We start from the raw sequence: 21,486 nt of genomic DNA, 5'->3' as shown, positions 1-21,486 counted from the left end.
GTAACCAGGGGCTGTCCAAGAGACTTCTTTTCAGCCCTGAGTAACGAAGAAGGCAGAGCAGGTTATGAGGGTTGAAGGCATCGGACACCCCTTCGTTTTGTGTTCCCTGAAATCTGCATAGACTTTTTCACAGCCGCTCCTGTTTTACACAATGCTAACACTTAGTTCTTGTTTTAAAAAATGGGAATATGACAAAGGAGAACACCATTCCTTTGATTTCATTGCAAATAGGTGAAGATCTTACAGGCTTTGGAAGTCGAGCTCTGTGGTTGGAGCACGGAGGGTTAGCTTGGAGTTCATCTGTGTGCACTTGCTTGTAGTTTGCTGCCCTCTCCGTTGAGGTTGGGTTCTCAGGAATCAGGATTTGGGATTTTTGTAATGGGATTAAGAAATATTGAAGTTCTGCCTTCAGCCAGGTACCTGTTTCCTGTCCTATGCTACTGTGCAATTAAAGCATAGCAATTAATTTTGGCAGCACTGAATTATACTCTAATTCCTGTTCATTAAAGTCCAGGAGCACTTTAAACACTCTGCAACACTTCTGCTCACCACCTTGACAGGTAGGAGGATTTCAGAAAGTTCATAAACTTCCTGCTGAGAAGTAATACCATTCTGTAGTTTTTCAGCAGCGTGGAAAGGTCACTTGAGGGTGATGTTTTCACTCTCGGGCGTAATGCACAGGGTGAAGCACTATGTAATTACTGTAAACCTGACAGACCGTGCCCTGTATTCAGGAAGATGAAACTAAGCTGCTAATCACTGGAAATCAAATTACCTTTTTCAATACCTTTTAACTGCTCTTTCAAAAATACTACAGTTATAATGCTAATAATTGCCTTGCAATCCATAGTTAGAAACAATTAACAGTTGTTACTCAGTTTGTTGGAGTAACGTCCGTGTCCTTTGTGGTGACAAAGGCCTCCATTGACTGCTGCACACTGCTCACCTGTGTGACCATTTCTCAGGCAGCGAATGGCGGTGTCCTCTTGTGAGGCTCTCGCAGGACTTTCACGTCTTTGGACTCGGGCAGAAACTGGCGGGTTGCTCTTGTCCTCTTGGCTGCGCAGGACGGTTCCCTTGCATTCCCCCCAGCATTCACTAGTTTAGCAGCAGGAACCGAGTACATTTCTCCTTTTACATTCTGGAAACTGCCTCCTATGAAAAAAATAGTATCAGAAGCGCCACGAGTCATAGGAGAAATACTATAAGAAATAGAGGTTTGTGATAAGCTTACGTGGTCACTGGAAAGACAATTTAGAGTAACGAGAACCAACCTGTGATCCTCAGTGAACGGAACACACGCTCTCTCAAATCGCGCCCAGTGGGATTCCCAGCTGGCGGTGGTCGCCTCTGCGAGAGCCGCGGCCAGTTGCCCCGAGGGGCTGTGTCTGCTCCCCGCCCTACCCAGTGGCGTCCCGGCAGAGGGGGACCGGCATGCTTGAGCCCCGGCTCACTAGTCGCATTCTAGACACAAGAAGTATTAGTAGAACGTCAGCCCCTAAAACATCAGCCGTGATGTTAAAAGGAGCTCTCTAAGCTGTCAGCTTGACAGGCCATTATTCCCCCCGCCGGCCGGCAGCCGAGGGCCAGCGCCACGCATTTATGGCACCTGCAAGGAAAGTCACATAGACACAGGGGGTGTTAGCACGTCTTGGCGTTACAGAGACAAGTGAACGTCCCTGCCCCAGAACAGTTATAACTTAAAGCAGGAAAGGGGCTGGGAACAGAGTCCCCAGATACAAATTAGCTCGAGGGGATTTCAGGCGTGCAGGAGCTGAAGGAAGAGCGCAGGAGTGGGGCAGTGGGACAGGGAAAGGAAGGGCAATGTCTGCAGCAGTCAGCGAGGAGATGGGATTGAAACGGGTTTGTGACACAGAAAGAGCCGCATCTGTGGAGCAGTAATGGAGGAGGAGAAAGAAGAAGACAGGCTTGAACGTGGCAAATTGATAAAGTTGACCGTAGTGCTGCCAATGAAAGTGGAGTGGTAGAAAAGTGACAAAGTGAAGATGTGAAGACATTTGAAGAAAGAACTTGCAGTGTTCTGAGATCCCAGCACTAGGTTATGCCACCACTGTCAACAGGTACCTCAAAGTAAAGAGGATGGTGCTAGAAGAGGAATGATAAAAGGCTTGTTTCTTAAATTGTTGTAGCTTACTGATACGTTTTGTTTCTTCCACAGGGCTATTGGCTATATCATGTCTACATTGTTCTACCCAATCGTCACCTTCATACTCATCGCAATTTGCATTTCCTACTGGGCTGTGACAGCTGTGTATCCTCCTGCCTGTGCGCCTCTCGGGAGGAACAGTCTTCTGGTTTGCGAGACCAGATAATTCTCTGCTGTTTCACCTCAGCCAAACCAGCGTTAAGAGGGCTCTTCGGTCACTCAGCACTCACTGCACTGATGCACTCTTTGTTGCTGCACATTTGCATGTGATGTACAAATCGGACAGTGAATTTTATTTCTTTAAAAAAAAATGGACTGAAATTCATGCCAAGGCAGGGGGATCATGCGAAGCCTTGTGTACTACATAAGGTTGGCTTGAAGGGGTGAAAAAGGGCCCTTGGCAAACAGTGAATATGGCCTTTAATGTCCCATGTGCACTACAGGGCTGGTGGCAATGGTCTCTTAGCTGGGGGTGGGCTCCAGGTGTGTTTGGTTCAGAAAAGTGTAGGGAAGGAGTGGGAGAACATACAGTGCACTGAGTCCTCTCCAAATGGCGTAACACCGACACTGTCTGTTCCTGGCACAGCGACGGTTTGGCAAGGTATCAACAAGGGGAAAATTGGTTTTTGAAAACAAATTGTGCTCTCACATGCAAAGAGGGTCAGTTATTGCTGTTTAGGACAATGTTAGTTCACCTTTATGCTCTGTGTCTACTTCCACCAAAATGTGAACTGTCAGAGAACGGGGTAATCTGCTGTGTCACGGGTAGATGTGCAGGAGAGACTGAGCCAACTTCCAAGGTTATTCCCCTTGCCCGTTCTGATCAGGGGTTGTTGCAGCTCCGGGGTGGAGTTTACCTCCATTCTTTGAGTAACGAGAGTATTCAGCCTTGTCTGTCAACCCTTCATGGACATCACTGCATAGCCAGAACAGGTTTTCTGTTGTCTGCACAAGTTCTCTAGAGCTGGTGGTTACCCGCTGCAGAATCCTAAGTTGCTCAAAGCCTACAGTTCTGTGATTCCTCCTTAAAATATTTCATTCAGTTTTCTGGCTACATCAGGAGAACCTGTGTATAAAGTAATGGCGAATCAAACACTGTGCAAGTACGCAAACCTGACTTGTGACCCAGAGGTAAGTATGACCATGGTTACCTGTAGTGAGAGCTAGTCTAATTGCATTTCTTGATCACCATTGAATGAAATGCTAGTAGAAAATGGGCGTCTTTTACGTAATGATTCCCTATGTTAAATCTGAAAATAGTACATAGTGTTCAGATGACACTGCTTTGTTCAAAGCAGTTTACAGACATAAACAAATTTTTCTGCTCAACTGTCCTGTGAGGTGGGTAAATATTAACCATTTTAATTTACAGGGTGAGAAGGGAAGAGACAGGAATACAGGTTTATTTGGAAAGGTGTTCTTTAATTCACGAGGATTCTGTTTTGTGGTCCTCAAAAAGCAATGGAAGACTTTGAAAGCTGTGCCTCAAACTTGCCCTAGGACCAGTCGTGTTTTGAAGCAGAGGTTTACCTAAATATTTGGGTTCTTTTGGCACAGCAATGACCTTTATGAAGATCCAAAAATATTTGTCTTTTTTTTGTTTGTTTTCTCTTCAGTCAAATCAGTCAAATGTTTTGACTTGACTGTGGGGTTAAATTTAAGTATTTTTTTAAAACTAGAAATATTTATCAAATGTTATATCAGGGTTATTTTCAGGTGTTTAAATTTCAATGTACTGCTGTGGTTGTGTATATCCCAAACAATTCCCCCCCCCCCCCCCCCCCGCTGATGACTGAACGCTAAGAAAGAAAGGGATTAGAAATTGACTGGTTTTATTGCATGCCTAAACTGAGCAAATACATAAAATGAACAATTGAAATAGGGAAGAGTAATTCAATGTAAAGACTACTCCCGTTTTAATACTCTGAGATAGGTAAGGGGAATTGTGACCACGTCCACAGCTTGTATAAAATGGCATAGCTCAGCTGATTTCAGTTCAGTGGTGGTGGTTTACCCAAATTGCAGATTTGGCCTCTGGTTTTCAAGTAAATATTTATTTATTTATTTATTTATTTATTATGTAAGCAGGTTTTCTTTAATGAAACTGAAGTGTTCATGTACGTTAAAAGTAGACTTATGAAATTCAAATTCCATTTATGTAGGTTTCCGGCGTGTGGTGAAGAGCCCTGTTTGCTAACTGAATAGCTTAAATTTAGGCACCGTCATAAGACATTAATATGAATCCTCAAATATGTAAGCAGGTTACATAGCATTGGAGTGCAGTGTTGAATGAGGTCACGAAGCATCAAGCAGAATTATGTTATTTGTATTAAGCTGTGAAACTTCAGAGGCTGTGTATGCAGAATTCATTGCTTATCATTGTGTTTGTTTTTCTTTGTATACAGACTTTTAACACAACCAACGTGACCAAACTGTGCCCAGGTGCTCAGTGTACTTTTGCTTTTTATGGAGGAGAAAGCCTGTACCACAAATACATCTTCATCTTCCAGTTAGCCAACGCCTTTGTCTTTCTGTGGCTGGTGAACTTTGCGATCGCTCTGGGTCAGTGTACCCTCGCTGGTGCCTTTGCCTCTTACTACTGGGCCTCTCGAAAACCGGCGGATATTCCACTGTGGCCGCTCTTCTCTTCCTTTGGACGAGCAATACGGTAAGCCTGGGGCGCTGGATGAGAGCCTTGTCGTGTACCCAACAAAGGCTCTTTGTACATCCAGGGACGCCAGACCTTGAGTGTCAAATGAGAGTGATTAGTCAGCGCTGTGGTTTAACCCCGGCCGTCAGCCAAGACCCCTCCCGCCGCTCGCTCGCTCCCCAGCCGTGGGGTTGGGAGAGAACCAGGAGGGTGACACTGCGGAAACGCGTGGGCTGAGAGGAAGACCACTGAGATGAAGGGTAAAGCACAGCTGTGTGCATGAGCAAAGCCGAACAAGGAATTCCTCCCCTGCGGCCCACGGCAGGCGGGTGTTCAGCCATCCCCAGGACCGCCGGGCTCCCATGCCTGACGGTGACTTGGGCAGACAAACACCGTCACTCCGAGCGTCCCTCCGTGCTCCTTTTTCTCCCCACTTTTATTGCTGCGTCACGTGGTGTGGGACATCGCTTTGGTCAGTTGGGGTCAGCCGTGTCCCTCCCAGCTCCTTGTGCCCCGCAGCCCATCGCTGGTGGGGTGGGGTGAGCAGCAGAGAAGGCCTCGGCACTGCTCAGCAATAGCTACAACATCCGCCTGTTACCAACGCTGTTTTCATCACAATCCAAAACATGGCACCCTACAAGCTACTGTGAGGAAAATTAACTCTATTCCATCAAAAACCAGTACAATCAGGGAAATGTGGTTGGTAGGGGGAGGCTGAATCCTGCAGCCCAGGAGCGGCAAGGCTGCTGCAGCCCCGTGCCCCCAGGTCCAGCCAAAGCTGAGCAGGTATTCCCAGCAGGTGCACGTACCCAAATACGCGTATACAACACGTACGTACACAGCTGGTCAGACATCGACAGGCAGACAGACACAGCGCTCACACCAACACCAATGGCACCAATGGCTTCATCCCATTCCTCTCTCTGGCAGATCAGGATGAAGATCCATTAGGATGGGTAATTCCCACGAATGGACCTTCCTCCAGTTACAATTTTATTTGTATATATACACACACGTGCGCATACATATATAGTTGTACATACACACATATGATCAGCTTAACAGTCACGTGTTTTGTTTCAGCTACCATACAGGTTCGCTGGCATTTGGAGCCTTAATTCTTGCCATTGTCCAGCTTATTAGAGTAATACTGGAGTACTTGGATCACAAACTGAAAGGTGAGATTTATGAATCCGCTCTAGGTTATTGAGACCTCCTTACTTACTGGTAAGCTAATTCCTTGCTTTCCCAAGATGTTTTTTTGGCAATGAGGAGAGCTTAATTCTGCATTACTTTTAGCAATCATAGTCCCATTTGAAGCTGGTGAATTTGTGCTGATTTACTCAAATTGAGTCTGTGTCCTTGGGAACTTAATGCAAAGTTCATGCGGGATGTGGATCTGATCTACTTGAAAGCTCGTTAGCTAAATTTGGTTGAGAAAGAGAGTCCATACCTAGAAGAAAAAAAATAATGTTTCTGCTTTTGTCACAGTTTAAGATTTTGTTTTGAATAGCTTTCTCTGTTCTGAAGATTGTTCATGACTTCTACGTATGATGCCCTCTCTCCCTTTTTTCAGGTACACAGAACTCCTTCACTAGATTTCTGCTCTGCTGCCTCAAATGCTGTTTCTGGTGTTTGGAAAAATTCTTAAAATTTATAAACAGAAATGCCTACATCATGGTATGTGCTGCCTCTGCATGTGGTCTCCCCTATCTGGGACGCTAAGATACCCTAGCCACTGCTAGTGGGTCAGCCGCCAGCAGTGATAGAATCTGCTGAATAAATAGTGGGATTTATGGGAGTTTTCAGGAAATGCATGTGGTCCTACCATTAAAAAGTAAGATCTTTTTTTTTCTTCTTCTAAACTCAACCTCTTTTCATGCCTGTCCTTGTCCGTCCCCCTCACCGCCCAAAGTAGGTGGGAAGGGATGGCATAACTGGTTCACTCCCCCTCTGACTCAGCAATTGAAATCCTGATTTCAGCAGGAATGTTAGCTTGGTTCATATTGCATGTTGGTGACACTTCTGTTTGGAGGTCAGAAGGCACATGGTATCTGCTTCCTCCTGGAAGCTAAAAGCACAAATTCTACTAGCAGCAGCAGTGGTATTATTTAAAATAACCCTTCTTAGCTTCTGGAAGAGAAAGTCCAGATTTTCACTGAAATACACGGATTTCAGTCTAGGATGTTCTGACCTGAAGAAATTCCAGTGATTGAATGGTACAGTCAGGGACCAACAGGCGGCTGTTACGGGTCTGTTATAACGCATGTTCATGCAATTGATGTTTCCAGTCAATGCCATCTTGAAGTGTTCTGTTTGACTGTCTTGTTTACAGCTGGTGAACTGACGGCACTAAGAGCTGTTCTAGTATAACTTACCCTCGTGGTCACTATTCCAGGGAGAAGGAATGGTTTTGTTCCTGAATAACTTTAGCTGCTTTACTTTATGCTGGTGTAAATCCAATGACTTTGATGCTGGTGTTGTTGATTTATTCCTAAGTGAGAGCAGCGTCAGGTCCAAGGAGATACCTACAGGGGTCACCTCACTTCTGCTCTTCAAGTGCCCGCTCCTTGCCACTGACGATAAATCTAGCGTAGGCAGTTAGCACAGCAAGAAGGGCCCCTGAGCAAGTACCTTCTTTGCTCGACTTGGCAAACTGAGCACTGAGTCCCCTGCCTGCAGGATCACCAGGGGTGGCATGCTCTTCCCCAGGGGAGCTGAAGGGGCAGGACGGGTCATACTCTGTCCCTGCCTGGTGGGAAGCGTTGAGAGGTAGCAGGTGACTGGGGGAAGTGCTTTCTGTGCCTCTGAGAGAACTATGCCTTACACGCAGTAAGATTCTGGCATACAAGGAGGTATCCTAATTATTTAAAATACTTAACAGCTACTATTATTTTGCAGATTGCCATATATGGTAAAAACTTCTGCACCTCGGCAAAGGAAGCATTCTTTTTGCTCATGCGGAATGTGGTGAGGTAAGGGGCCATCTCCCAGCCCTTGGAAATGTCCGGGTTCCCTGCTATTGCACTCTGAAGACACAGTTCTGTCCTCTCCCATGTCTCCTCCAAATATTGCTGTAAGCTGCTCCTGTCCTCGGATGTGGCCGCAGGTGTAACAGTTCGTGTGTAACAGCAGGCTGTCCAGCGCAGTAACCTACGCAAAGGTGGAATCATCTAACAGTTTTGTTGTGGTTGCTCTTTTAAATCCATAAACACCTGGCAGATTGTAGTAGTGCCTCCGAGGAACCCATGGGCTCCCTGAGAGGAGCTCTGCGGGTGTACAGCAGTGGGGTGCTCGGCGTCTGCCGTATGTGTGTTTCTTGAGCTTTGGTCCACCCACTGTCTGTGGGCAGGAAAGCACAAAGACCCAATTCTTCAAGTCCATCCAGAAAGCTTATGGGGTGTCAGAGAATGGCAGTAAAGAAGAGAGTACTTCGCTTTCAAAACCAGTGTCTCTAACATAGCCAGATCTCCCCTGGTGCTGGGAACTCCCCTGGCCCTTTTCCCCACTGCCAAGGCTGCTGCCAAGCTCCTCGTTTGCATCAGCACTTTCCTCCGTGGCTCCTGGCTCTTCTGTCCTACTGTGAGATCAGACAATAACGGGAGAATAACCCCCGAGCAGCCCGTGTTGATGCAACCGCAGACAGTCATTGCCAAGCAAGAGGCACACTACAGCTGGTTGGGTGGTTTAAATTATCAAGTGAAGGACTGGGAGGAGGAGAGGGACGGAGGGGAAGGCTGAGAGACAGGAAAATGGAAGCGATGCTTAAAGAGGAGGAAAGGGTCAGAGCTGGGAGAATGGAGCGCGGTCTCTCTGCTGCGCTGCGTTAATATCGGTGCAGTGATGGCCACACCGCGTAGTGCCTGTGCGGCGGGAAAGGGAAGCTGCCTCCGCGTCCCTTCGGAACATCGCCTCACTGCCCTCTGTGCTTTTGCTCTTCATCAGTAAGAGCAATAGCTGAAAGCCAGGCATATAATTCTATTGTTTCAAATGGAGATTTTTTTATCCTGTGTATTTTGCTAATTCTGAATTCTGACAGGTTAATAATTATTTGTTCTCTTTAATATTTCTTAACGTTTATCTTCCGTGGTAGTCAGTGCTGTCTGTTACCATATCCATAGCTTTCAGCACTGTCAAGAGGCTGAAGATATATAAAGCTCGTTTTCCATCCCATTATTTCTTCCTCCCAGCCCTTTCTGATAAGACAGGCTGGCAGGATTTTGAGCAGAAACTCCCAGCTCTTGCTTTCAACGAGGCCTGCAGATTTATTGTCAATTTTTCTATCTGCCTTCATTTGTTCACCTGTGATTATCGCCCTGCTTTGAGGCCTTCTGCCTTCCACGTTGTACCGTCATATCTTAAAATAGTAGATTTGGCATGTTTTGGGGTCATGAAACGTGGCCAGGTAGGTCCAAGTGAGAAGGAGACCTACCAGCAACCTACACAAGCATTGCTTTTTGGTTTGGTGTGTGCTTTGCCTCTCCTGGGCTGGCTTACCCGTGACCCTGGTAGAAAGGCTGAAATAAAAATATTTTGATGTTTGGGGGGGTTTTGTTTTGTTTTTGTTTAACCAGCAAGAGCAACAAACAGTCTCCAAGTGCTGTGGCAGCACTGCTGCGTAAGGTCTAACCCAAGGAGAGGCTCAGTGCCTTTTTGCCTCCTGGGATGAGGCTGTGACAAAGCCCCTCTGTGTCGCGTTCCTGCTGTTATCGTCAGCCCCTGAACCCAGCAGGGGACAGCTTCTTGCTCAGGTTTTGTCAACCACCCATAGATTTAAGGAGAAAGAATACAAATGTCTGGTTTTTGATGATTATGTATGATTTGTTCTTTGCTGAACAGAGTTGCCGTTCTGGACAAAGTTACAGACTTTCTTTTATTCCTGGGGAAGATTCTCGTTGCCGGTGGTGTAGGTAAGCCAACCGATTTTTTCCAAATGGTATGTTCTGCTTTCTGGTACCTACACGTACGCCTGCCGTATTCGTGTATGCTTAGTTAGTGGCTGGACGTTCTTACTGGTCTCGCTGTTTGGGGAGCTGTTGCTGGGTTTCTAGGATTTGCAAGATTGAACTAAAATATGTATTATTTTTTCCCCTTCCCCCCCGGTGTGTTGTTGACGGCATCTTCTCCATAATTGCGTTTACTGCTCTTGCGTGTGGTGCTGGCGCAAGGACTTGTGCAGCCAAAGCATCACAGCTGTATCAAACCGAATTCACACCCAATGAGGCAGCCGCAGTCGGTTCTCCGTCCGTAAGAACTGAACAGAATTGCCAGTGAGATTCACCCGGTAGCGCAGCAGGCGTGCCGGAGGGGTGGCACGGGTCGGCGGGACATGGGCCTGAAGCTCTGCTCTCTTCAAGCCCATTATGGCTATAAGCTATAGTAAAAGAAATAGAATATTTCTAATATAATTGTGGGGCTTTCTTAGTTATCAGAAAAGTGATATTTATGAAAGTTTCATAAATTCAAGTTTGCAGTATTCCCTTATGGTTTTCTAAATTGTCACAGCAGTTTGAAACATTATTTTACAAATAACTGTATTTTGTATTCTGTATATTTTAAAATATTACTAGCAAAAGTTGAAAATTGGTACCAAGAACAGATCTAAAATATTTTATCCTTACTGTAGAATGACTCTCAAACTGGGGTAGCAAATTTGATCTGAGACATTCCCTGAAATGTAAGCCATGAAATACTGAAATTAATGTCTTGGTCCTCCTCTTTGAGAATAAATTCTTTGGGTAATTTCTGTTGTGGATGCATCGGTCTGTTCTAAACTTATTGTCGTGCTTATCACTAGCACCGCCGTTTCTCCTTTTATTCTGAAATAGTTAAGTATTTCTTCAGGCAGTAACATTTAAAGCAGCAGCATTTTTCTCTCTTTTTTTATTTTAGAAAAGAGCCCCCCAGTGGTCTTTCCTATCCCACGCCACTGTCTTGTTTGTCATTATTTATTTATTTTGCTATTAAATCCAGTAGAATGATGAAACAAAACAATTCATTAAAGTCTTTTTGGGCCCATGAATATCTTTATGGTAACTGATTTATTTACATATCTCTTCTGTCAGAATACAGATCCAGCAGATAATTAGTATTGAGGGATTTACTGTTTGCAAACTCTTATTTAAACCAGCCTGGGATCTGTTGTCTGTTTGTTTTGTCTCATCCCTTCTTCAGGTGTTAGGAAACCGGAGTCAGCACAGGAGTCGCTAATCTGCTGTGCTTCTTGCAGGTGTTCTTGCGTTCTTTTTCTTCACGCAGAGGATACCAGTCTTTGCGCAGGAGGCCCCAACGTTAAATTACTACTGGGTGCCGCTGTTGGTAAGGCAACCATCTCGTCCGCAGAACACTGGGGGCAGTCTGAGGTGCTCAGGCTACTGGGGACACGGTCTGGTAACGGCTCCTGTCACCCTCTCAGTGCCGTGCTGTCCGCTGGGGTGAGGACTCTCCTCCTCTGGGTCCTTCAGGCAGAAGCGGCACTACAGTGACTCCGCACCTTCAGAAAAATTAGCTTTGCTCAGAGTTCCCCGGCAGCGAAGGCTGGTGCTGAGGCACCGGTGACAGCGCGGCTTCTAACGGAAGCGACTTGTGGTGTGTCTCTGCCTCCTTGTGTGGCCCCCCTGCACTCCGGAACATCTGCAGGATGAGTAGTTCTTTAGAGTAATCTTGAAGGAGTTCAGAATATTCTTGGCACGTATTCTCTTTGGGAGTTGACGTGGCTCCAGTTTGGCAGCTGGAGAACGAGCGGCTACTGCATGTGAGGACACAGTGTCGTGAACCTGTGGTGCCTTTCCACAGCAGTGGTCACCTTTGGTAGAGTTACAGAGCTGCCACTAAATCCTCCAAATTTGCTTCGCAGACTAGGCTTCTGACTGGTGGTAACGCTGCCGTATTGGTGCCAAACTAAATTTGGGGTTTTATTTTGTTGTTTTTTTTTTTTTGTAGACGGTCATTATTGGCTCCTACCTGGTTGCACATGGGTTCTTCAGCGTCTATGCAATGTGTGTCGACACGCTTTTCCTCTGCTTTTGTAAGTACTGCGTTTTCTTTCACTAATACCTATGAGTCGCGGGAAGAGGAGTGGAAAACCACCGTACCTATCCCTTACGGAATTCTGGTGATGTGCTAGCAGACCGTGTGAAAAACAAACTGCTGCTGCTTTTCAGACCGGCTCCTTGGTGCATTCTTCAGTGCAGAAGCGTTTTAGTATTCCAATTTAGTTAGTTTCAGTGGTGGAAGGTAGCTGTATGGCTCACGGGGGTACCTGGCTTCTGTTTTTCAGATGTTCCTTAATTTTCATTAACTGTTTTCTTCTGGGTTCTTTGTAAAGAGCTGTGTACAGCAATGATTCACTCAAACCTCTTGTTAGTAGCGAAGTTGTTATTTGGTATATAGTTGGTCCTTTGTTTTCAACTCAGCAGGCCTGAACAAAGTGCTATGCTGAATTACCCTCACATTTGTGGAAAATACCATCTAAAAAACTATCTGTCCCCTGGAGCCCCCGACGGCAAGCCATCACGGGCACTCTCAAGGGGACTGCTGCTCAGTGTGTCTGGCCAGGGAATACGGAAATCACAAAAGAAAATTGATGGTCTCAAATTAGGACAAGATTATAAGAAGACGATGTACTTATTACAAAGTACATTCCATTTGCTAGATTTACTGAATTAAAGAAATAAAGGTACACTTTTTCTGTAATGAAAGTTATTCTGGCAGGTTTGAGTAGAAGTTACACGGCAGTGATTGAGCTTGGGAATTCAGGGGAGTACTGAAGTAGTCGTAGTCTTCATCCGTCACGTGCGCAGTGGATCACTGAGGCAAAACAAACACGGTGATACTGATTCGCCTCTTGCAATAGCATAAATTCTTTCTTTCCTTTAAACACTCGCCTTCTTATCCCTGCTTCCTGGGGAACTGAGGTTAGCAGTGATTCTGGAAACACTGCGTTGACAAAGAATCGCAGGGACAAAATCAGTCAGAAAACTGAAAATTGATGTCTGGTTGAGAGCTGTTTCTCTCGAGTTACGGCCTTTGGTTCTAGACAGACGTGATCACAGGCAGACATAGCACTGAAAACACTCCGAGAAATAAGCTAAACCGTAACTAAATAGGTGACTACTGTTATTTAGAATGAAATGGAAATTGATCAAACTAATAAAATTTAGAAAGTTTGTTGGTGCACTCAAAAATTAATGAATTTTCTCGTTAATTTATTCCAAAACCGCATGGCAAGCGCTGCCGTGGAGGTTCGCTTCCTCTGACCCCTTTGGCCATTCCTCTCGACGAGCACTCAGGCGTTGGCTCTGCAGACACGGCGGTCTGCCCGGGCAGGGGGGCAGCGGCAGTGACGGTGCGTCGCTGCACACTCCCTCCAGCTCGTCCTGCGGCGTCAGACTGGTCACGGCTCTGAGACTCCCGCACGGCGTGAACGCTGGGCTGGACCCAGACTGGTCATTTAGTCATGACCTTCTGTAGGGAGAAAAGCGATACCTCTGCCTCGTTATTTTGAGTTCATTCTGTTTTGCTTCCCCTGCTTCCATTCAGTACTGGACAGGAGGGGATTATATAGAATATTGTGCGCTTGTGGCATCAGGTTTTCAAAAGATCTGTATCTTAGGCAGTGAAGAAGGGTCCAGTCTTAAAAAGTGCTTAAATCCACAGCTCTCTGGCACAAATTGTCTAGAGGAAGTAGCCAAAATGCCAGCCTTTTGGTGGAGACATGAGTGTTTCTGAAAAACTCCACCCATGTTGTCAAACCAAAGAACTGGAGAATAAAAGGGCTCTATTGCTGTCATTTAAAAATGGCTGGAGGTTTGTCTCTCTGCTGCGTGTGAAACCTCTCCTGGTTTGAGAAAACAGAAATTTTATTGTGTCCTTCATCAACTTAACAATACAGCTAAATTGCCTTGATTGAGATTTTTTTTTTAACGTTGGGTCTTTTGCTCTCCTTTCTTCATTTCTGGCTGTGTGCGTGTGTGTATGTGCTGCTGTTTGCTCTTTCGGCTGCTTTTGCTGTGTAAATTCAGGTGAAGACCTGGAAAGAAACGACGGATCTACAGCAAAACCCTACTTCATGTCAGCCAGCCTTCACCGGATTCTGGGGAAGAAGGAGCTAAGCCCTAAGAAGGCACTGGGATAACATACACTAAACCTCAACGTTGAAACAGTGTCACTTTTAAGCAAAACGTGTACAAAGTAGGCAAAAGTAAAAACTGTAAATGATGCTTCTGGTTAATGGGTGATTCTTTTTTCCTTTTGCTTATATCTAAAAAAATGAGCAACATTGGTAACATTTAACTAGTTTAAATGCTTAAACGAAGAGCTGTGAAAACAAGGCCACGTTTTAGTTTATAGAGTGCCTATGAAAAGGAAAATGTAAATTTGAAGCTTTTTTAAGTCTATAATGATGTTTTAATAACTTTTGTAACACAAGTTGCTGCCTTAGGTGACAGCAGTTTTGATAATGTTTCTTTTTATAAATGTATATTTGTAAAAGAAATTCAGGCGATTTTTTGAAAGCACTAACATATAACCTAATTAGCCATAAAAAGATAGTTTGAGACTCTCTAGTTAACCCGGAGATGGTACTAAATTTGTAAATATGGTGCTATGATTGTATTTTTTGTACAAGCTGGTTCACAGCTATTTAAACTGTGATTATACATGCATTAATGATTCCCTACACTGAAAAATGTAGTGATATTTTAATCACACCCACAACTGCGTCTTTTAAGGAGCGATGGTACCCTGCAGGTGCCAAAGGCGGCGGTCGGAGAAGACGGTAGTCGATGCTGCTTAAAGTGACGTTTTCTGTGAGTTGTGCTTAAAAGATGATATGACTGAGAGAAGGTCCCACTGCACTTGAAGTGATTTGTGGTTCACACAAATGAGGTTTCATCTGGTACAAGATGGTGAATGTATCGTTTTTAGCTGATGTCTAAGTGAGATGCACTTGTGTTAATATCCCCCTGTCTCTAACGAGTCTCTGGCTGTGTTCTGCGTTACGAGGAAGTTGAGCTTCGTTGAAAGGAAAACCAAATGCAGTCTTTTTTTCCTTGGAAGAAAGTCTTGGCTGTATATGTGCACAAGGAGTTCTGTTGCCTCTGCTCCGAAGGGCGCCTTGACGAGCCGTGGTGATGACCCCTGGTGCTGCGGGGCTCCAGTGGCACGCACAGTAAGGCGTTCAGACGCGGAACTCCAGTCTTCTCGTGATACACGATGAATTGTTTAGCTACTGAAAGATGCTCCAACAGAGTTTATTTACTTTTTGATTCTTAAATTTGCCCAGTCATTAGTACAAAGTCTGTTGGTAAGAAAACACATGAACATTCTGTCCAGTCTTGTGACGCTCCCGTTAGTAGAACTGTCACCGAGGGCAGTAACAGCTCTGCTCACGGGAAGACTCTTACACTGGGGTACTTCTCAAGTCTGTTACTGCCATCAGCTGAGCTAAAAAGGTTTCAATTTATGAGTCTCGTGGATGCCCAAGGACCAACCATACTGCAGCCTGCCCCTGGTTTTCATGGGTTCCACCGCAGTCAATCAGGTATTCGTTACTGTTCCAGGAGCGGCGTGCGCCATACCTCTGCCATGTCTGCTGCAGCAGCTCGGCAGCTGCGAAGACTTTTCTCGCCCCGGCAGTCCCTTGGTGTCACAAGGAGAAAGGCAAATTCTTTCCCAGATGATTTGAATGCAGGTTTCTGGGGAAAATTTACTGACGATCCACATCCCAAAGTGATTTGGCATTCTAATGTCTGGCTCCAGTGTGTGATGATGGTACTATGAAGGCAGAAGTCCGGTCCTGCGTGCGGCCGGTCGGGGGTCAGCGTGGTGCCCAAGGGGTGACCGCCCACAGGCTTGCAGTTACGGGCATGGTGGGATCTCGGATTCCCAGGAACGGAGGGGCCAGGTGGGAGGACACTCGTATGCCACTCATGCCAGCGGCACGGCAGCCCTTTTCCCTGAAGCAGAAAGGAGGGGTCCAGTTTAAGACTCGAATAATGTGAAATAACGGTGTGCGGCTTCAAACCTAACTGCGGATTGCGGGCACCTCCCGTGTTTGGTGACCCCTCTTGAGAACCCCTGGAGGAAACCCGACTTTCAGGAAGGGCTGAGAAACCCGCCTTTCGAAAACACGGCCCCTTGGCTGGTGAAGGTTTCCGTCGTCGCCACCGTTCCTTTCTCCTGCTGGGCACGGCGGTGCATATACAGCCCCCGTTATTTTAATCTCTTCTGAGAATTAAGTCAGTAAATTTTGGGGTTTGTGTCACCATTCTGCGATGAAGAAAGCTGCTGGTCTGGTTACAGTCCATGTGCTAAAGCTTTTTTTAATTTTTTTTTTTTTTAATACTACTGTGTGATTAGTTTGCAGCTAAAGAAACTGCATTAAGAAATCTGTGTTTCTGCCGGACTTGAGTGTCTTACGGGGAGCTCAACTGAAAAAGCGTATTTCTGAATACAGCGTGCTTTTTTTATCATATGAATGTAACCATATAGTTTACTAGGAATAAAGCATAATAGAAATAGTATACAGTTATTTGATTAGAAGACTTTTGTAACAAACCTATGCATTTACTAAAGGAATTTCTAAAAGTGAAAGTTTTAAATTGTATTATTATTTATATACAGTAAAAAAATATATATGTATAAATTTGCTCCACTCACTATTTTGTGAAATTATTTAGAATGTAAGTGATCATCATTTCTGAGAAGAAAATTTAAAAGCCATTTTCTTAATTATATAATTATGAGAACTGTGAAAATGCAAAGCAATACCACGTAGATTTTGTAATCGATAAATTGAACAAATAAATCATAATGATTTAATACTAAAATTGGCTTTTCAAAAACAAATTGCTACTGATGAAGTAAGTAGAAATCAATGCAAGTATCTGCTTGGGAAAGAATTGCTTAAAATATGTTAAGACTGTAATGGTTCCCGTCCAACCCTGTGGGCCGGAGTCTGCAGACGTACGCCATGGAGGAGGTACCAGCGGTGGTGTTTATGGATTTAGACATTCACTTTTTTCCTTTATTTAGTATAAAATTTAAAATTCCATTCTTCACTTTAGAGAGTGGAATGTGCGGCTGTCTGTAACACGGTGAAATATGTCGTACGTACTTTGCTCTGGAGTCGGTGACAGCATTCCTGGCGGTTCCGGCGGTGCGGAGAGGTGGTGCTGGTTGTGTGTGTGCGGAGGAGACGGTGGGACCCAGTGTCCGGCACGTGCCCGGTGTGCGGCCTCCGCCGCCGGCGGCCCTGCGGGGAGTAGAAAGAGCCCCTGAGGACCCCGGACAAGAGGAGTGTAGAAACAGGGAAGGGTAGAAACCCCCCACTATCATCCTGTCCGCGCCATCGCGCTCGTTTAGTTCTGGTTGGATTCGTTGTGTCTCCCTACGGCACATCAACGGATGGCTTTCATTTGCATGTTTTAGACCAAAGTTTTAATGTCAAGCCTTCAAATTTTGTTTAAAAAAAAAAAAAAAAAAAAAAAGTGACCCCAGAAACAAAAAAACGAATCAAGAAAGATGGGATCATTCCTTATGCTGAGGATTTTTTTTCTCCGAGTAGCAGCTGGTCCTCGGGTGTTACGAGGACGCTGAACAGTCTTTTAACATTAGGATTTAAAAGTATGAAATATTTCACTGTTGCATGTTCTGCTGTAGAACAGGAAAAAGATTTTGGCGGACGCAATGTCAGTCTGATTGTGGAACAGTGAGTGAGTGTTCTTCTAAACAATGGGTTGTCAACCGAGTGGTGGCAAAGAACAGACTGACTCTTCCCGGTACTGCGGAATGTCTCCCTCTGACCCGGCTCAGCCCCGACCGCCGTGTCCTCTCCGACAAAGTGCCTTACCGGCCGGTCTGTCGCCTGGCGTGTAGTTTGACGTTCATTCGCACCGTGTAGACTACAAAACAGAAAAGGCTCGATAGGAAAACCAGTGCTCTCTGTATTTCAAACGAACTGGTGTGACATGGCCAGAGGAGAGCTGTGGGCTGCACCCGAGCGGCGCGGCGCAGCGCAGCGCGTGTGCCACCTCCCCGCCGCTGCTGTGCGATGGCGGAGCAGCCTGCGTAGGCCGGGAGAAAACAGGGCAAGTGCGGTGTTGCAAAGAAATAAATAAAAGCAATGCAAGACTGTGCCACTTTTTAGTCGTAGATTTTTTTTTATGGCTTTAATTTATGGCTCAGCGGACTTCTGAGTAGGGCCCGTTCTGCTTTGGGGTACAGCGGTGGCACTCAGCGCGACTGCGGCCGATGGCAGAGGGACAGGAGTTCGCAGATACATCACGTGTTACTGTAATACACTGTTTGCGTAGTCATAAGCGTAAAGTTCCTTCTTCATTTCAAGGCTGATAACTTGCTATTCTGGAAGCGTTTTATAAATTATTCTAAATTTTTTAACTTTTGATACAGGCAATGGTTTTCGAGGTAATATGTAATTTGTACTGCACTGTAATCAAATTAGAAAGATAACTGTTTCTTCCTGTTTAAGTAACAATAGTGCTACTAATATTAAAATGGTCTCTTACCCTGTGCTACAAAGTCCACACGTCTTTGTCCCGAATGATGAGTTGTAAAATCACAAAAAAGGCTCTTTAAGGTTTAAGAAACGGAAGGGAAGTTACTGACGCATTGATGTGATCGTTAAGGTTATATTATTATCTCGCCAAAACCAAATTAACATGAGCACGACAGTTTGAGCTCTAAAACCTGTTTGCTTCTGCTATGCAGAAATAGGAACGTATTGTTTAAATATCTTTGATAACTAAAAAGTGTTTAATATTTAATTTTGTTGTTACTTCACTGTTTTGCAGCTCTTGGGGATTGTTCTAATAAAGATTTCGATACCAAAGCGGGTGCGCGTGTCCCTGCTGGGCGCTGCCCCGAGGGGGCTGGGATCCCCCTCACCTGGGGGCGGGGCCGGGCGGGGCCGGTGGGGTGGGGCAGGGTGGGTGGAGGTGGAGGGGTGGGGCTGGTGGGCGGGAGCGGAGCAGGTGGGGCGGGGCAGGGCAGTTGAGGGCGGGGCAGTTGAGGGAGCAGTGGGGTGTGGCAGCTGAGGGCGGGGCAGGGTGGGGCAGTCGAGGGCGGGGTGGGGTGTGGCAGGTCAGCACAGGGCGGGGCAGGTCAGTAGAGGGCGGGCTGTTTTAAATAATAAACATAATAATAAACATAATTAAACATAACACTAAAACATGGGGGGGGTTTGAATGAACCTGTTTTGAGATCTTGTACCCAAACCGGGTTGTTTTAGATCAGCCGCGTTCACACCCTGTAATTCAGTAAAAATCTCTTTTTGGTTTTTGGAGACTCACTAACAGTCATATTTTTCTCCCGCCTTTGTGCGAGGTCGACGGACCTTTCCCCGCGGGCCGTGCTCGGCTGCGCGTGTGCAGCGGCGCTGCTGCGGGTGTTGGCGTCATGCTGGGTGGCAGTGGGCCAGTGTCCCAGCCTGGCCGGTGGCCCTCTGCCATGGGGCAACGGGGCGGTATCTCTGCCTGCAGCGTATCCTTCTGGCTGATGGGGGGGGAAACCCCAAAACAGCCAAAACGAATGCAAAAGCTCTTCAGAGCTGCGGGCGGGTTTCAGCAGGGGCAGCACCGGAGCCGTCATTTGGAGAACTTGGGCTGGAGGTGCGGAGTTGAGGTATGTGCGGTGTACGTCGTTCCACGTGCGGGGAGCCGTGTTTGAGGATGCGTCTGGCATTCAGTGGTCGCCACAATGAAACCTGGAGATGATAAAGTTTTTGGGTTATCACAGAAAGGTACGATGCCACGGCTGTGCGCTGCTGTCACCGGGGGCGGAGCGGTCGCTGCAGCGGGAGGAGACATCGGCTGGAGACACTCCAATGGCGACCGTACGGCGATGCGGTACGGCAGTGCGTTTGGGATTCAGCGATGCAATAGCAAATGGATGCATTCAGGCGCACGGGAGCTTTATGTTCAGCGTCGCAGCATATATTCTTTAAGGGAAAATGGTCAGTGTGTGACACCGTAGGACACTGTTTCTCAGGGGGGGTTAGAAGCTGTCAGTCCTGGCAGGTTTGTGTTGCCCACTCAGCAATGTTGTCGCTCGGCGGCCGCCGGCGGTGGCACTCACACAGCTCTGCTGCGCCGCAGCCATAAGCCGCCGCAGCCTCAGGGTGACAGCGGCTGCAAAAGCAAAGTGGAGACACGGCCGATGCGTGTGGAGAGGAGAATGGCTCAGCCCGGGGCGGGGGGGTGTGTGATGTGGGCAATTTCCGCTCAAACTAATGAGTGAAAGGTGAACTGTGAAAGTGATCTTCGGGGGAATACGGGTGTTCCTGCGCCAGGTTTGCAGCTCGGCCAGCCGCAGCCACGTGGCTCCCGCAGAGGTACGTGCCTGGTGGGGAAGGGTTGGTTGGAAGAGCTGAGACACGGCTGGTAAATCTTCATGGAAGCATACTTATTATCTTTTTTTTTTTTAGCGTTTGATCAGACAGAAATTTGGCAGACAAATACTGTGTGCTCTTTGTTCTGTAAAGCATCGCTGCAAAGCTCAACTCCGACCATTGCACTAAAGCGTACGCTAAAGGACAATGTCATTGTTTGAATTTAGGGGATCACATACAGCCCCACAGAATCCGTCGTGGTGTACCCAGGGGCTGGAAGACACATTTGCAATATAAAAGTTATTGTAAGGGGCTTTTGGAGCATAGAGGAACTTTACTATGTGTCTCATATGTACATAGTTATTTTAATTAAATCTGGATTATTTTTTCTTTTTAAGCTACACCAGTATCTCCTGTTAACACACATGGTCTGTTGGAACTGGCTGCAGCTATTAGTTATATTCTCCTCCTTCAGAAAATTTCAGGCTTACTGACAAAATTGCTTTCTTGCCTCTTTTTAAATGTGTTTTCAGACTGATGTGTTTTATATCTCACATGGTTTTCTTGCCATTCATATTACATTTAAATCTGGCGCTGGCTGCACGCCACAGAAACGGAAATGCACATCCAGATGGATTCATGACCCAGCCTGCGCTTTCTCGGGTGTACCAGCAGCCCGACCTCCGCTCTTTTCCAGGGCTCCGACTTCTTTTGCGAGGTTTGTTCTTTCCCGTTGCCCGGAGGATCAGCGTGCCACGCGTGGCTCCCCGGCAGCCCTGGCATGCGCAGTGGTGGCCCGTGTCTCCGTGTCTCTGGATGCGCCGCAGACCGGCAGGCGCGTTGCGGGAGGCGCCTCGCTTCTGGCCACATTACCCGGGAGCGCTCCGCGCCGCCATCGGCACCCGCTGCCCGGGGAAGGGGGGGGAGAGGCCGCCTCACCTTCCTCCCTGGCACCGTTACGCCATGACGAACCGCAACGCAGTCAGTGCTGGTGTGGTCCGACTGAAACTCCTGCTGAAGAAGAAGAAAACATAACTGAGCTGGTATAATGAAGCAGACCCTGGCCATAAATACGGGGCGAAAATGTTTCTGCTTTTGCCTTGGCCGGTGTTCCATGGGTACTGCCTGTGCCGTCGTTGCAGTGTGACCGTGCAGATGGACACGGCTCTTGGTGCGTTTTCTCCTAAGAAGGGGCCCAGCACTTCGCACCCCCGCGCATCTGCAGGCGGCTCGGCGAGGGAAAGGGCGGGATCGCTCTGTACAGAGCTTCATAACGGAGTTTCTGGTTGCCATCATTTTCAACACATCTGACCAACTCAA

At 46.6% G+C, this 21,486-nt stretch overlaps 1 protein-coding gene across 1 annotated transcript in view; it reads left to right on the top strand.

Annotated features, from left to right (window-relative positions):
• Nucleotides 1-14,256, top strand: part of SLC44A5 (solute carrier family 44 member 5) — a gene marked incomplete at its 5' end in the record, with an annotated part of 96,262 nt that extends 82,006 nt beyond the window's left edge. The window contains 10 exons of the mRNA XM_082483899.1: nucleotides 2,180-2,272; nucleotides 3,211-3,298; nucleotides 4,573-4,835; nucleotides 5,901-5,995; nucleotides 6,394-6,497; nucleotides 7,719-7,792; nucleotides 9,657-9,727; nucleotides 11,047-11,135; nucleotides 11,760-11,844; nucleotides 13,841-14,256. Coding sequence (XP_082340025.1) covers nucleotides 2,180-2,272; nucleotides 3,211-3,298; nucleotides 4,573-4,835; nucleotides 5,901-5,995; nucleotides 6,394-6,497; nucleotides 7,719-7,792; nucleotides 9,657-9,727; nucleotides 11,047-11,135; nucleotides 11,760-11,844; nucleotides 13,841-13,953 — 1,075 coding nt within the window. The 3' untranslated portion in view covers nucleotides 13,954-14,256. The remainder of the gene's footprint in view (nucleotides 1-2,179; nucleotides 2,273-3,210; nucleotides 3,299-4,572; nucleotides 4,836-5,900; nucleotides 5,996-6,393; nucleotides 6,498-7,718; nucleotides 7,793-9,656; nucleotides 9,728-11,046; nucleotides 11,136-11,759; nucleotides 11,845-13,840) is intronic.
• Nucleotides 14,257-21,486: the final 7,230 nt, after the last annotated feature.

This window comes from Vanellus vanellus (assembly GCF_965231255.1).
Source record: "Vanellus vanellus genome assembly, chromosome: 5".
In the NCBI taxonomy this organism is placed as follows: domain Eukaryota; kingdom Metazoa; phylum Chordata; class Aves; order Charadriiformes; family Charadriidae; genus Vanellus; species Vanellus vanellus.
Note: the sequence above shows the minus strand (reverse complement) of the source record. Positions and strands in the feature narration are given on the sequence as shown.